The sequence below is a fragment of the Balaenoptera ricei genome, chromosome 6 (genome assembly GCF_028023285.1).
Source record: "Balaenoptera ricei isolate mBalRic1 chromosome 6, mBalRic1.hap2, whole genome shotgun sequence".
Taxonomy (NCBI): domain Eukaryota; kingdom Metazoa; phylum Chordata; class Mammalia; order Artiodactyla; family Balaenopteridae; genus Balaenoptera; species Balaenoptera ricei.
The window spans coordinates 71,765,232-71,780,325 of NC_082644.1; the positions used below are offsets into that span (position 1 = coordinate 71,765,232).

Consider the following 15,094-nt stretch of genomic DNA (forward strand, 5'->3'; position numbering starts at 1 on the left):
AAGCAAATGAATAATGAGAAAAAGATTAGTGTATTGTATAAACAAAGACGCAAAGCAGATCAATGGTTACCTGGGGCCCAAGGTGGAGAGAAGACTGTAAACAGACACAAAGGAACTTTGGGGGATGATGGAAGTGTTCTAAAACTAGATTGTGGTGATTGTTGTACAACTGGATAAATGTATTAAAACTCTTGAATTGTACACTTAAAATGGGTGAATTTTGTGGTTGAGAATCTGCCTGCCAATGCAGGGGACACAGGTTCGAGCCCTGGTCTGGGAAGATCCCCCATGCTGTGGAGCAACTGGGCCCGTGAGCCAGAATTACTGAGCCCGCGCGTCTGGAGCCTGTGCTCCTCAACAAGAGAGGCCGTGATAATGAGAGGCCCGCGCACCGCGATGAAGAGTGGCCCCCGCTCACCGCAACTAGAGAAAGCCCTCGCACAGAAACGAAGATCCAACACAGCCAAAAATAAATAAATAAATAAATAAATAAATAAATAAATAAATAATTTTTAAAAAATGGGTGAATTTTGTGCTAGGTAAATTATACCCTAAAAAGGCTGTAATTAAAAAAAAAAGAATAATGGATGATAAAATTAGTGGGCTAAAGTACAAGTATGATGAAAAACAAGATATTTACATAGTCTCAAATTATCTCCCACTAGATACTTATTAACTGCAATGGGGAAAACAGTAACTTTATGGTGGAGAAACCTGGCAGACAGTACTTTTAAATGATCAGAGTTAACATCACCAGTAAAGGGACGGATGGATATCACATGCCTTCTGAAGTGATACACAGAGAAGGATATAACATCGGTTTGTGGTACTCCCGCCCAAAATGCATAACCTGAATTTAATCCTGAGGAAGCATATGACAACCCCAAGTTGAGGGACATTCTACAAAATAACTGACAAACACTCTTCAAAACTGTCAAGTTCAGGAATGACAGACAGAGAAATACTCCTGATTAAAGTAGGGCATGTGACAGCTAAGTGCAATGTGAGATCCTACGCTGGATCCCGGTCCAGAAAACAGATGTTAGCGAGCAAACAGAAGACAGCGAGCAACATTTGAATAAGGTCTGTAGATTAGTTAACAGCATTGTGTCAATGTTAATTTCCTGCTTTTGATAACTGTGGTGCGATTGTGTGAGATATTAAAATTAGGGGAAACAGGATGGAGGGTATATGTGGGAATCTCTGTACTATTTTTGTAACTTTTGTAAGTTATTTTGAAGTAGTTTCAAAATGAAAAGTTAAAGGTTAAAAGGATGTTTTACCTTTCAGCTGGGAAAATGGCAATGGATTGATAAGAAATTAATGGTGAAGTAGCGACCAGAATTTTACCCATTGCTCAGAAAGCGGTAAGTAGGAAAACAAGGTGAGGTAGAGACATTTTTAAATGAAGTACTAAAACTAAATATTATTATATTAACCATTCTCTTTCCTGCTCTTCCCTTCCCAGTGGAACTGCACTATTCTGTACTTTTCTTTTTCTTCTTAAGAATATATCTTTTTAGTGACTCTTGTATTAGTGAAATAAAACATTTTAAACTGAAAACTTGATTCTGCTTTGCTTAATATTAAAAGAGAAATTATGGGTCACAATGATATTTGATGCAAAACTTGGAAAGGCAGAATCTTATTGACCCAAGAGTTTTTAGAATTCAAAGTGCTCATCTGGTTACTATTCTGTTCAGTTAAGATAATAAAGTGAATGTTTTACATTCTGGTGACCACAGAAGCACAACGAACAAGGAGACAAGGAGCACTGGCCAGGTAGGGCAAAGGTCTATGTGTGCGCTATTGCTATTATGATACATTTATCATATGTGTGCTTATGAGTATGGTCTTTATTTTTTAATTTTAAATTAATTTTAATTTTTTATTGAAGTATCGTTGATTTACAATGTTGTGTTAGTTTCAGGTGTACAGTAAAGTGATTCGGTCATATATATATTCTTTTTCAGACTCTTTTCCCTTATAGGTTATTACAAAATATTGAGTATAGCTCTCTGTGCTACACAATAAGTCCCTGTTGGTTATCTGTTTTATATATAGTAGTGCGTATATGTTAATCCCTGTTATGTTAATTTTCCTCTTCAATGTTTACTGCAAAAGAGCAAGTAGCTCTCCAGTTGAGTCAATTGTTAACTTCAAAGTTTTTATTTAATCTCCTAGGAATGTCACCTTCAACTTTAAGGCATGTAATGACCATAAAGCTTATAAACATGTTTGTTAAAGGAAATCATAATTGGTTATTTAATCTATAGAATACAAGTGTTACGGGAGATTAAATTTGTTCAATTAAGCTGTACATGAATTTACCACACCTGTGATCAGAAAGAAATCCATCGTGTATAGTATAGATTCTCTTGTTATTCAGAAAGCTTCATGCAGACTCTTCTTTCTGTCTTTTTCTTGGGGACTGTCCAAAACAAAGATGCTTCTAGCAGTTTCATATGTAAATACAGTGCAAAGATTTACTCTACCACAGTATTCCAATGTATGGATGTGTCAAATCTATTTAGCTACTCCCCTACAGGTGGATAGTTAGGATTTTCCCAACATTTTACCTACAACACACCTACTATAAATGTCATAAGTGTCTGCATATGTGTATATGTAGGACAAATTTCTAGCCATAGAATTCCTAGGTCAAAAGGCCTATAAAATTAAGATTTTGATAGCTATTTAAAAATTTACCTTCCATAAAAAGCTTGTTGATATATATCTTATTTATTTAAAAATGTTTAGTTTTCGTGTTAAAAATTATAGATGCCTTTTGTCTTTTGTAACCAGTAATATGATACAAAGATGTATTAAAAAATAAAATGTAACCATTTCTCCTCTTTCCCCATTGCCCCTGTCTGCTATTATTACAGTGATGTGTATCCTTTCAAACATACTGGATGCGTGTCACCATACACACACACGTACATAAGTACAATCTCATATATACATGGACTGTCTGAATTTTTTTCTAATTAGAATACATTCAGGTGTATTTATATTATTTTAAAGACAAACAAGTAAAACCTTCTATTGGTTAGAGTTCGTTTCAGTGGCATGAACAGAAATTTAAACAGCACGAAAGTTCATTTTCCTCTCCTGCAGCTCCACGCCAGGGTGTGGGCTGCTTCCAGGTCTCTGCTCCCACATCTCTGGGGGTGTGGCTCCCATTCTTAGTAACCAAGAATCGCTCCAGCCATCACTTCTGTATCCCAGGCAGCAAGAGAAAGAAGAAATGAAGGACACGAGGTTCTACAAAACTGCCACACACCACTTCGCATCCAGTCCATGAGCCAGAACTTCACCACATGACCATTCCTAGTTGCAAGGTAGACTAGGAAGGGTAATCTTTATCCTAAGAGGCCACGTACCTAGCTTAAAATTCAGGGGGTCTGCTATTATTAAAGAAGAGGGGGATGAGTCATACACTACCTAATTCAGGAAATTTCAAATTATTATGCACATATGTTTGGAAGGACCACTAAAATAAAGGTAGCTTGCAGAAGGAGTAAGGGTGCCGAAGGACGCTGATGTGAAGGAAGTTCCCATAGAAAGATTAGGTGATTGAGATAGAGACACGGAAGTGGCTGCGTGGCTTGAAAATATTTGCTGCTATGTATTTGGAGCAGCCTACACTGAGACTCAAGGGCAGAACAAAAACATGAAAATAATAAGAGGAAAGTAAGTAAGTCAATCTGAAGAAAGTTCATGAATCTTCCTCCATAAGTGAAGTCGTAATGCCTAATTGAGAGACAGAGCTATGGGACTCCAAAGACACTGGTCTTGAAACCAGGAAGCCCTGGCTTTGCTGAGAGCACGGTACTTCAGTTAAGTGCAATTAAACACTCTTTGAGGAAATTTGGAGGAATGGTAAGAGGAAGGAAGAATGGAGATCTTTCACTTTTGTTTCTGTCTTTTATTTACATTTAAGCAATCATGAGCAGGTGCCTGTGGATTTTGGCATACACTTCTCTAAAACCATAAAAGTTAGAAAGTGAAACTTAAATAAAGCCACAAATGTCACTTCTAAATTTCTATCGACAGTAGAAGAGGATATTATTTAGACTGTCTCCTAAACCATTACAATATAAATCATTGCACACCATTTTTCTAGTTTTGCTCAACACCCACTCTTCGCCTGATAGTCTATTTTGGAGAGAATAGTGCACCACTCAAGTTGGCCAGCCTGCAGGCTTTGAACAGTGCTTTTCTTTTTTTAAAAGATTTTGTGGGAAGCTGATTTAAAAGTGATTGGACTATAAACTAAGCCTTATAAGTAGCATAGTTTAACAGCCTAAGACAATGAATTCAAATAATATTACTGACAGCCTTAAATGAAAGTCACACTCCCTAAAAACACAGAAATGTACTTATTTCACCTGCCAGTCACCTTCAATATTTTGGGGAAGGAATATTATTTCATGTGCATAAAATGGTTTTACATCTTAACGGAGGACTATATGATACTTGAATATTGTTATTCTGTCTTAACTAAGGCAGTTACAAGAATAAAAACCACTGGCCTCTGGCCTTTCAGAGATATTCCCACTAAGTTCATGTGCATCTAATGAAAAATAGCAAATAAATCAATAAATATTAGCATTTAAGAAATATTTATTTATTTCCCAAGCACAGCTAGATAAGAGGAACTGGGTTAATTTTGAAACCCTCAGTTTCCTTTTCTCTAAGCCAATAGTTATTGCTGGTCACTGATGTGTTCTTTCCTTTGCAGGAAGTTGCAAAATTGAGAGAAAAAAACAATACCAAATTGGCATTATTTTTAGCTTTCCTCTGATTTGGATGTAGCTACAGTCCTTACTTTTTCTCGTGGCAACTATCATAATTATTCAAAGGAGAAAAATGAGGCAAAAGGGAGGAGCAGGGAATTATGCCAAAGGACATATGGCAGGGTTATCGCCACAAAGCTGAGCTGCTGGAATTCAGCTCTGCGCCAACAGAGGGCTCTTACCACAATGGAAAGAGTCAGGTGCTCCTTAAATTGGGTATCAGTGTCCTTGGAGAAATAGTTTAGACTTCTCAGTTTCAGACCTACCTTCCTCTGAATATTAGTATGGTAGTATACTATGGTACCTAACCCTTTGAGGACGGGGAGTGGTTGCAATGGTGAATGATTTACAAACTGAGTTTAAAATAGCAAGGGTGATCTGTTTTTGCAAAATTCAGCTTAACAAGGCAGTGCATATTAGATCAGTAGTTGGCAAACTATGGCTTGCTGCTTCTTTCTGTACAGTCTGCAAGCTCAGAATGATTTTTATATTTTTTGTAGGTTGAAAAAAATTAAAAGAATAATATTTCATGACATGAAAATTATATGAGGCTCAAATTGCAAAATGTGTGGACATTTGTTTTCTCTCTTATGAGTACCTACATAACATCCTTGAATTTTCCTGTTGACTAAAGTACTTACTGCCTGGCCCTTTACAGAAAAAGTTTGCAGATCTCTGGTTTAGAAGAGCATGGGACTTAGTGTCAGGAAGATCTGGATTGAGCTGCAGGGCTGAATTTACTGAATGTACAACTTTGAGCAAGATACCTAACTTTTCTAAGCCTCCGTTTCCTTGCTTATAAATGGGCATACAAATAATATTTATCTTGCAGAGTTAAATGAGATAATGCATTTAATATGTTTAACATAATGTCTATCACTTAGTAAGGGATCCACACATTATTATTATTGTTATCATTTTACCATAAAGCAACTGTGATTAAATAAAATGCAAAAATGAGGAAATTTTAAAGTTACATTGGAATAGATTGTAATAGATTGCAGAAGAGAATAGAAGAGATTGTGGTAGATTCTACAATATTATACTTAGGACATTTAAAAACTTACTTTAAAAGGCATTTTGGATTAAATAAAAACAACAACAACAACGTCTCACTCAGAATAGAATGGATAAAATTGGTGTCCTGTGTTAAGATAGAAGTAAAAACAGTCATACTCAGACATGCAAGAAGAGCTGAGATTGAAAGCCATATAACTAAATAAATCAAATCCCTCACCTCTTCAGATACGTGCTTCCTAAATTCTGTCCAGTTACTAGAGTCAGAAAAGAAAATGGTAGAACTCCATAGAATTCATGCATAGACATCTTGCTGAAGAATATTATGGAAAAAGACTAAAAGAAAAATTTTAAGCTCTAATCTTTATACTCATACCTAGGTATGTCTCAATTGGGAAATTACAGCAAATGATAACTCTACACAGAAGGCCAGGACTTGAAACTGCTGGAGGCAAGACCTGAAGGCAGTGCTTCTGTGCAAATGCACACTGTCGCCACCACATTTTGATGCACAGAGGAGGCTCTTTTATTTTATTTTTTAAAAAAATTTTATTTATTTTATTTATTTATCTTAGTTCCCTGATCAGGGATTGAACCTGGGCCCCCTGCAGTGGAAGCTTGGAGTCTTAACCACTGGACCACCTGGGAACTCCTGGGAGCCTTTTTTAAATAGCAGCTCTTTTGGGATAAAATTCACATACCGTACAATACACCTATTTAAAGTGTACAACTGAGTAGTTTTTAGTGTGTTCAGAGAGTTGTGCTACCATGACCAACAGTCAATTTTAGAACATTTTTGTCACCCCCCAAATGTACCCATTACAGTCACTGCCTTCAGTCCCCTAGTCCCTGGTAATAAATAATCTACTTTGTTTCTATAGATCTGCCTATTCTGGACATTTCATGTAAATGGAATCATACAATATGTGGTGTTCTGTGAATGCCTTCTTTCACTCAGCGTAATGCTTTTGAGGTTCATTCATCTTGTAGCAGGTATCAGTACTCTATTTCTGTTTATTGTGAGATACTTTTCCATTATACCATATTTTGTTTATCCATTCATCAGCTGATGGACATTTGGGGTGCCTTTAACTTTTGACCACTGTATAAAACTCTTTTTGCTCCTGACTGAGGCTACACACTGTTACAGCAGTACTTGTCCATCCTCTTGACTGAGCCGCTAAAGGGCACAGGTTGTTCCTGGTGAGAGATAAGAGATGTTAGTATAATGTTCAGCCAGAGTCATGTAAGGGAATCTGCAAGAACTTGCCTGAGAAGTATGTAAGAGAAGGAAGTCACAGCTGTAACAGCTTCTGTTCAGGCAGTAATGCTGAAGCGTCACTCAATGCTGTTCATAAGAGCAAAACCTGAAAATGATTGACAGGAAATGGATAAATAAGTTGCTGCAGAGTCATATAACGATATAATACAACAGTGGAGTTAGAAAATTAGCTAACCCTAGGAGATTATATATTGTACGATACTCTTTTTATGGAATTCAAAGACAAGCAAAATTAAACATCATTTTGTCTAAGTACATATATAAGTGATAGAACTAAAAAGAAAAGAGGAAGTAAGTCACCTATGATCAACCACTATGAGAGTGCTTACTATCTCAGAGGAGAGGCAGAGGGTTGGAATAGGAGACAGCCACATGAATAGGTGTAACTTATTGGTAATGTTCTTGGGTTAGAGGTGAGGTCAAAGGAGTTCATTGTAAATATACATAAATATATATGTAAATATAAAGGAGAGCTATTGTAGACTAAAAAAATGCACAAACTAAAAGTTGAGAATTACGTTTTATTCATGAGGAATTAAGCCTGGGAGCAGCCTCTCAGATAGCTCTAAGGGACTGTTCTGAAGATGTAAGGGAGGAGCCAGGGTCTAGGAGTTTTTGCAAAACAAACAAACAAAGAAAAAAACAAAAAAAACAAACCAGGTAGCTAGAACGTCAAAAGATGACTGTTAAAGAAAACCAGACATCTCAAGTTAATGAATTTACTGCTTTTCTATGTATGGGAAGATGAAAGAGTCTGGGCTTAATGAAATCATTCCTTTGATATGCACCTTAACTATCTAGGGCCCATATCCTGTTTTTCTCCATCCTGAATCCCCTCAGGGTGCACTGTTGGTAGGCTGCAGAGGCTAATGGCTTGACGGCTGCAACAGCCTTTGTTTACTGATATGGCAGGTGACATTCTTTGTCCAGACTATCCATGGATTATTGATGAGAGTGTCATGCACTAAAGAATATAATAAATGAACTCAGGGTACCTGAGTCCAAATAAAAAATGAGAAGATAAAATAAATAAAAATAATGCATAAAAAAAATAATGCATGTACGTGGTAAAAATTTGGATATACATGTAAAATATGCAATTACAAAAAAGAAAAAAGTTTCACTAGTTCAGGCAGAAAAATTACAATTACTTTTGCAGTGTTAACAGCTTCCCATTGTTTCTCCTATGAATTAAAAAAATTTTTTAATGATACTAAGAAATGTCAAGTTGATAAAGCCTATTCCTCATGAGAGCTGTTTAGGACAGGCTACTCACTCCAGGTTCCAACCACCTGGGACTCAACCCTACCATCAGCCAGCCATTAGCTTTTAAGGCTAAAGGCGCACACAGAGACGGCGTCAGGTCTGGGCCCAGCAAGTCCGCCTCGCTCGGGTCCGGTTCAGAGAACACGCCCCAGGGACCTGCCCAGTTCCCCTGGGGGCGTGTCTAAGAGGGGAGGCGGTCCTCAGCCGGAGACCAGGTAATAACCGTGGGCGGCATCAGGAGGCGCCACGCGTCGCGGCGTGATGACGTCAAGCACGCGCCGCGCGCTTAGCGTGCGCTGCTGTGGGCCGGCGTCTTGATCCCAGGTGTTTGCTCTTAGGTGGAGGTGTGCTGTGCTGTTTGCCAGGATGTTTCGTGCTATTGGCTCTGCGGATGATGAAGAGGAGCAGGCGGAGGAGGACTGTCCTGAATTGGTCCCCATAAAGACGAAGCAAAGAGAGGAGAAGGAGGAAACGTCTGGCCCCGGCGCTAAGATCCCAGTCACAATTATCACCGGGTATTTAGGTAACTAACAGTCCCGGTCAGAAAATGCAGTGAACGCTGTTGTCCTGTGAGTTTGAGGCTGACGGTGCATGTTCTCCTTAGGCATCGGGGCCTTCTGGCCGACAGCAAATGTCTCTGAGGTAGAGGCTGGGTCACTTGCTCCCCGACTGGGTTGCTTTTCATCTCAGAGGTTATGCTCAGACCCCTCTAAGTTAGGGTCACATTTATCAAGTGAGATTGAAAATTAGCCTCGCATTTTTGAAACTAGTTCTGGCTTTGCAGTGTGAAGCACGGACCCGCCCCTCATTATGCATGTGACCTCTAACAAGTTACCTTGTATTTCTGAAGTTCACCTGCCGCACTTGAAAACGGAAATAGTTCCAGTCACCTGTCTGCCTTTGCTTTTCTCTTCTGCTTAGTGGGGCAAGAAATACCTACCGTATAACTCTGTTCCAATTAGAGTGTAACCTTTCTGAAAATGCCCGACACCCGAGGACCATTACTCAGTATATTCCTCTTCCTCACGAGCCAGTCTCTAACAGCCTTTCGTGTAAAGTACTAATATCTCAAACATTTTTTTTGAGGTCTGTTTGTAAAGTACTGTAGGAGAAAGAGTAAGAATAAAATTACTGTGCCCTCAAAGGCTATATTTCTCAAACTGAGGACTTTCAGGAGTTCATGGGATCACTAGAATTCATAGCTTTATAAACAGTACAATTTCCTGAAGGACAGTTTACGCGCTTACACTAGAGGTACTTTACTGGAAAAGTTTGCGAAGTATTATTTTAAAACTTTACAGTTAACTAGAAGGGCTAGAATAAATACCATATTAAAAGTGTGGAAAAAGTTAAGAAATGTAGATAAAGTGAAACGATCTGGGAAAATAATACCACTCCTAGATGCTGCTGGAGACAAGTACAAACTTGGTGCACCTGAGGGCCTTTTACATAAAAATAGGAATTAAATCACTGGCATTTCTCTTTTGTTGCTTTGTAGACTAAGTTTATTTTCATTTTTACTCAGGATTAATTTTATAAAGGAGTTTATTTATTATTAAAGGAATTTCCCACTGTTATTCAGAGGCTGCTCTACTGCGAAGTTGAGCACATTTCTTGTCTGAAACAGTATAGTTTAGACTTGCCCTCCTGTCTTTCCCCATTTTGCTCACTGTTAGATCAGAAGAGCATTGGAGATAATGGTCTGAAGCTTAGGAGTGAGGACTAATGCCAGCAACTTTGTTGCTGAATCTAGGGGATAGTTTCCTTACTTATTCTTGACCATTTTCTCTTTCTTGAACTCTTGTTCCCTTGGTTTCCATCACATTTTTCATCAGATTTTCCACCTGCTTTTTTGGCTTCTTTAAAATTTATTTTTTTCCCTCTCTGTCCATCCTTTTAACTTCATACCCAGCTGGTTTCTATTTTGATGTCCGGCAGACATGTCAAACTCAGCATGTATAAAACTTCATCTTACCATCCCATCATGAATGATGGTTGCTTCTGTGAGCCCAACCATCTGGAATGTTCTAAAAGCTTCCTAAATGGTCTTGAGTCATGGTGCCCTTTAATATATTCTGTATTTGAGCCTTAATGATCTTTATGAATGTCAATCTGATTTTGCCACACCCTTCAGTGGTTTCTATTTGGGTTAAAGTTCAGATTCCTTAACATGAATTACAAGAGCTTTACAATCTGGCTCTTGACAACCTCTTCAGCCTGCGGAACTGTGGCCCAGCCACACTGAACGACTTTTACTTCTACAATGTGCCAAGTGTTTTGGCCCCAGGAATACTTTCTTCTGTTAGTCCTCTGGCTAGATGTCCCTCTTAGGTGCTCCCTGACATCTTGTACATCTATTGAATGTGTCATCCCGTGACATAATTGCCTCTTTATTGCTCTGAATTCCCCTCCTTCTCCCACTTCCTTTAATGTTTCTAAGCTTCCTGAAGGTAGAGAGAGTTTGTCTGTGTCTTGTGCATTTTTCACCAAGGCTCAGTATAAAATCTGGTCCATAGGAGACTTTTGACTGACTGAACTGTGTCTTAACGTCTTTTGCTTCATAATATGGTTAATTATGAAGCCCTAGTAATTCTATTAGGTCTCCTACATCCACCCCTTCCTTTCCATTTTCACTGCCACTGCTTAGGGCAGCACTCATGCTCAGGGCACCTGTCTCACACTTGGACTGGTTTTAAGAATTTTCTCATTGCCATGTGTCCTTAAGTTCTGTCCCTTCCATTCTAAATGTCAACCTTTAGTGATATTGAGCTTCCTAAAGCCCGCTAAATACAAGCCTTCCATCCCTTTGATAGCTTTATATGAATGTGACCCCAAAAAGTTGAAGATATTAATACTCTATTACTCAGTAAATCCCTCCTAGTTATACCCTAGAAATCTTGTAAATGTCCTTCAGAAGATGTGTACAAGCTTACCTGTAAAAGTTCTTAGCAGCACTATTTGTAATAGCAAAACACTAGAAACAACCCAAATGCGCACCAGCAGAAAAATAGGTAAATAAATGACATATTTATACAGTTGAACTACACTAGTATGTGCATGCAATTAGGGTTTGTTTGTTTTCTTGTTTGTTTGTTTGTTTTCCCCTCCATGGACTTTGGTATGTATGGTTCACAAGACAAAAGTTTTTCTTCTGCTTGAGCTGAATCTATTAGGTGTAATATGCCACCTACTGGATAGAGTTAGCGTAGCTTTATGAACTTTTCTTTCCTAATACTGATTATTGTGTCTTTTGTTAACATTTCCTAGGTCCATTCTCCATTGTATGTGTGTGTGTTTAATCAATTTTATAGATTGCTTTAAGCATACTAAAAGTAGCCATATAGACATTCTGAATTTGTGTCTGGTTAATGATGAATGTTAAAATAAAAGAAAGGTCTTTATGTGTAAATTCTGGGGAAGTAAACCATATATTCTTGACTAAGAACCATTGTCATCATGTGAAGGGATTTAAATATTTTATGTTTTATAAACTACACAAGTACTTTATTCCTTAGGAGCCATTACTTCAATAATTCCTTATTTAATAGAAAATTTAGATGCCCTTACATTAATTGTGTAAGTTATATAAAAGGCATATTTTTTTTGTCATATGAGGTCAAAGAAATCTATGTGACCCACCTTGTTGGAATATTTGTAAATATTTATAAAATTTTATGTTAGCATAAAGCATTTTTAATAGTTTTCAAAGGATACTTTAATCTTTTCCTCTAGAATCTTCTCTTACCATTGTTAAATAATATTTGAATAGCATGCAAATTTTAAAGAGTGTTGGGACTCTTTATATCTTTTTTTTTAAGACTTTAATTTATTAATTTATTTTGGCTGCATCGGGTCTCAGTTGTGGCATGTGGGATCTTTGTTGAGGCACGCAGCATCTTTAGTTGCGGTGCGTGGGCTCTTCATTGCGGCGCTCAGGCTTCTCTCTAGTTGTGGTGTGCAGGTTTCCTCTCTCTAGTTGTGGCGCGCGGCCTCCAGGGCGCGTGGGCTCTGTAGTTTGCAGCACGCAGGCTCTTTAGTTGAGGCCCGCAAGCTCAGTAGTTGTGGCACTCGGGCTTAGTTGCCCCGCGGCATGTGGGTCAGTTCCCTGACCAGGGATCAAACCTGCGTCCCCTGCATTGTAAGGCGGATTCTTTACCACTGGACCACCAGGGAAGTCCCTTTATATCTTTTTTTGTGTCTTTAAAATTAGTCTTTGAATTTTGTTATTAAAACCAACATATTTTATAGGTGCTGGGAAGACAACACTTCTGAACTATATTTTGACAGAGCAACACAGTAAAAGAATAGCAGTGATTTTAAATGAATTTGGGGAAGGTAAGTAAAGTTCAGTAAATGCCATGCTGCAAGAATTTATTGGACAGTTAATTCAACTGGTGAATTGATATTCCATGTTTTAAAATGAAAATGCAAGATATTATAATGTGAACACATTGCTGTAGATAGTTTTGGAAAAATTAGATTCATTTATGTCAAGCTTTATTTTGTATAGATTCGAGATATTGAAATCAGATAATTTCTATAAAATTTTATTTTGTTTAACTTTAGAATTCATACCAACAGAATTAAATTAGATTTTTGCATAAAATAAATATCTCCAGAAATAAAAATCTAAGGATATGAAAGAAAATCTTTCAGGAAGATTTTTGTACCAACTAGGAAGTTCCTTTTGTACTGACTGTATTGTATAATTGCAACTTTTGAAAAATATTTGAAAATGCTTCAGGCTTATAAGTTTATCTTGTTGAACGTTTATTATTCTGCAAAGCAGTTAAAACAGAAGATTTAAAAAATAAGTTAAACATGTGGTCTCCATCCTCAAGCAACTTCATTTATCTGTGAAAATATGTACATTTAACATTCCAGTTTTTTTGTCTTTAATATTGAACTGTGTTTAAAAAAATGTATACAGCAGTGTTAGACACAATTCTCTGATTTCTTTTATAAGCTTTTCTTCTCAAGTGTGAATTTTAATAAAACTCATGTTTAGCCAAAAAATATAACTTCAGTTGGGGTATTTCTTAAATTATACTTTTTTTTCAGTTACAAATTGGTAAAGGAGCTAGGTTTATTAACAGGATGGGAGGCCTGTTAGTTGAACTTCATTTCTGGTTTTAGTAAACTGAAGATAGTTTCAATAAACTAAAGAGTCCTGTTAGACAAAAATAAAAATCCTAAGATTTTTTAATCATAGTTTTAAATTCTAACTTCTTATTAACTGATCTTCTGTCGGACACTGATTACATTTATTATTATTTCTTACTATCTTCATTCTTTCTGGACCTTTTTTACAACTTTGTCCTTTACAACATTTGTTATACTTTCCTTTTCATTTTATTAATGTTCTCTACACCCTGAATTCTGTAGCAGCCCCTTTCAAAACTCTTTTATCATTGTCTAACTGAAGTATAAACAAAAAATATATGTAAGTGAAAAATTATTCAGGTTTTTTTTGTTGTTGTTGTTGGTCATTTGCTTTACTGGACATTTAGAACTCTTTCCTGGCTTGGGTATGTTTCTTTACTGGAGGAAAAGTAAGACTTTTAAATCATTCTTATTTGATAACAAGCATCTCAGGCTCTCAAATATACTTTATCCTTTCTCAAGTAAGCATTGCTAGGAAACGTATGTGTATTTGATTAAAATTTAATTTTTAAGTGAGCACATTGGTACCCTGGCCAAGCAAAGCTTCCTCAAAATGAACTAAGGGTATAACTCATACGGGGAATACTGAACAGTCTGTCTAGTAGACACAGAAACAATTTAGAGGAAGAATGAAAACATAGGTAAGAGATTGAAGGGCATATAAAAACCAATATATAAACATACTGGTCTATCTAGAGAGTTGGCCATGGACAGAAAGAACGCCTTTAAAATAGCTACTTTATTAGGAAATGGGAGCAGGCTAGTAAGAGGCCTAAAGAGGAAGTAGATTTTACACTTGCCTCTTTAGGGGCTTAAATTCTCTTAAAGAAAGGAAAGCTAAAATAATCTAGAGTAGTATAGTTTAAAATATTGAGGCAGCCTGAATAGAATGAAAGAATAAAAGTTACGAAATGTATTGTCTGCTTTGAAATCTGCTCCATTATTGAGTATACTCATCTTTGTTTTTGGCTGACTAGTGGACATAATCTAAAGAGTGCTTCTTGTTAATAATCATTCTAGGAAGTGCATTGGAGAAATCCTTAGCTGTCAGCCAAGGTGGAGAACTCTACGAAGAATGGCTGGAACTTAGAAACGGTTGCCTCTGCTGTTCCGTAAAGTGAGGAATGTTTTTACTGTGTGCTTGTTGGCTTCTGGAAATGTTTATTGGTTATATTTCTAGCTTTGATTTCCTTATGTAAATTAACTGAATCTACATAATCTTCTTCACTGTATTTTCAAGTAAATGACTTATTAGGATGCATTTTCTTAAAGCATTTCTTGATGCCTTGTTTTTCTATCTGCTCTAATGCTGTGGTCCTTTTATTGAGTTTTTTGTTGTTATTTTTGATGTCAGGGTTTAATTAATAATCCCTGTGGTGCATGAGAGTCTCATTTAATGTATAAAAAATGATTATTCTGAATTTAATAAGTCATTGGTCTTATTTCCAAGAATTCAACCTCTAAAAACAAAAATAAATGACCATGAAAAAAGAGAAAAACCTCACATCCTGTTCCACCAGTTATAGTTGTTTCCAAGGACAGTGTTTTATTCACCAATATAACA

General features: G+C 36.9%; 1 protein-coding gene across 5 annotated transcripts in view; it reads left to right on the forward strand.

Moving 5' to 3' along the window:
• The first annotated feature begins 1,309 nt into the window (after window positions 1-1,309).
• LOC132367093 (zinc-regulated GTPase metalloprotein activator 1A) overlaps window positions 1,310-15,094 on the forward strand; it is a 51,118-nt gene continuing 37,333 nt past the window's right edge. For 3 of the 5 annotated variants that reach the window (XM_059924853.1, XM_059924852.1, XM_059924854.1), the window contains exons 1-3: window positions 8,631-8,890; window positions 12,616-12,702; window positions 14,551-14,647. In XM_059924853.1, coding sequence (XP_059780836.1) covers window positions 8,734-8,890; window positions 12,616-12,702; window positions 14,551-14,647 — 341 coding nt within the window. In that variant the 5' untranslated portion in view covers window positions 8,631-8,733. Of the gene's footprint in view, window positions 1,368-1,763; window positions 1,783-8,630; window positions 8,891-12,615; window positions 12,703-14,550; window positions 14,648-15,094 lie in introns of those variants that run through there. The other 2 variants (XM_059924850.1, XM_059924851.1) reach the window with 2 other exon arrangements.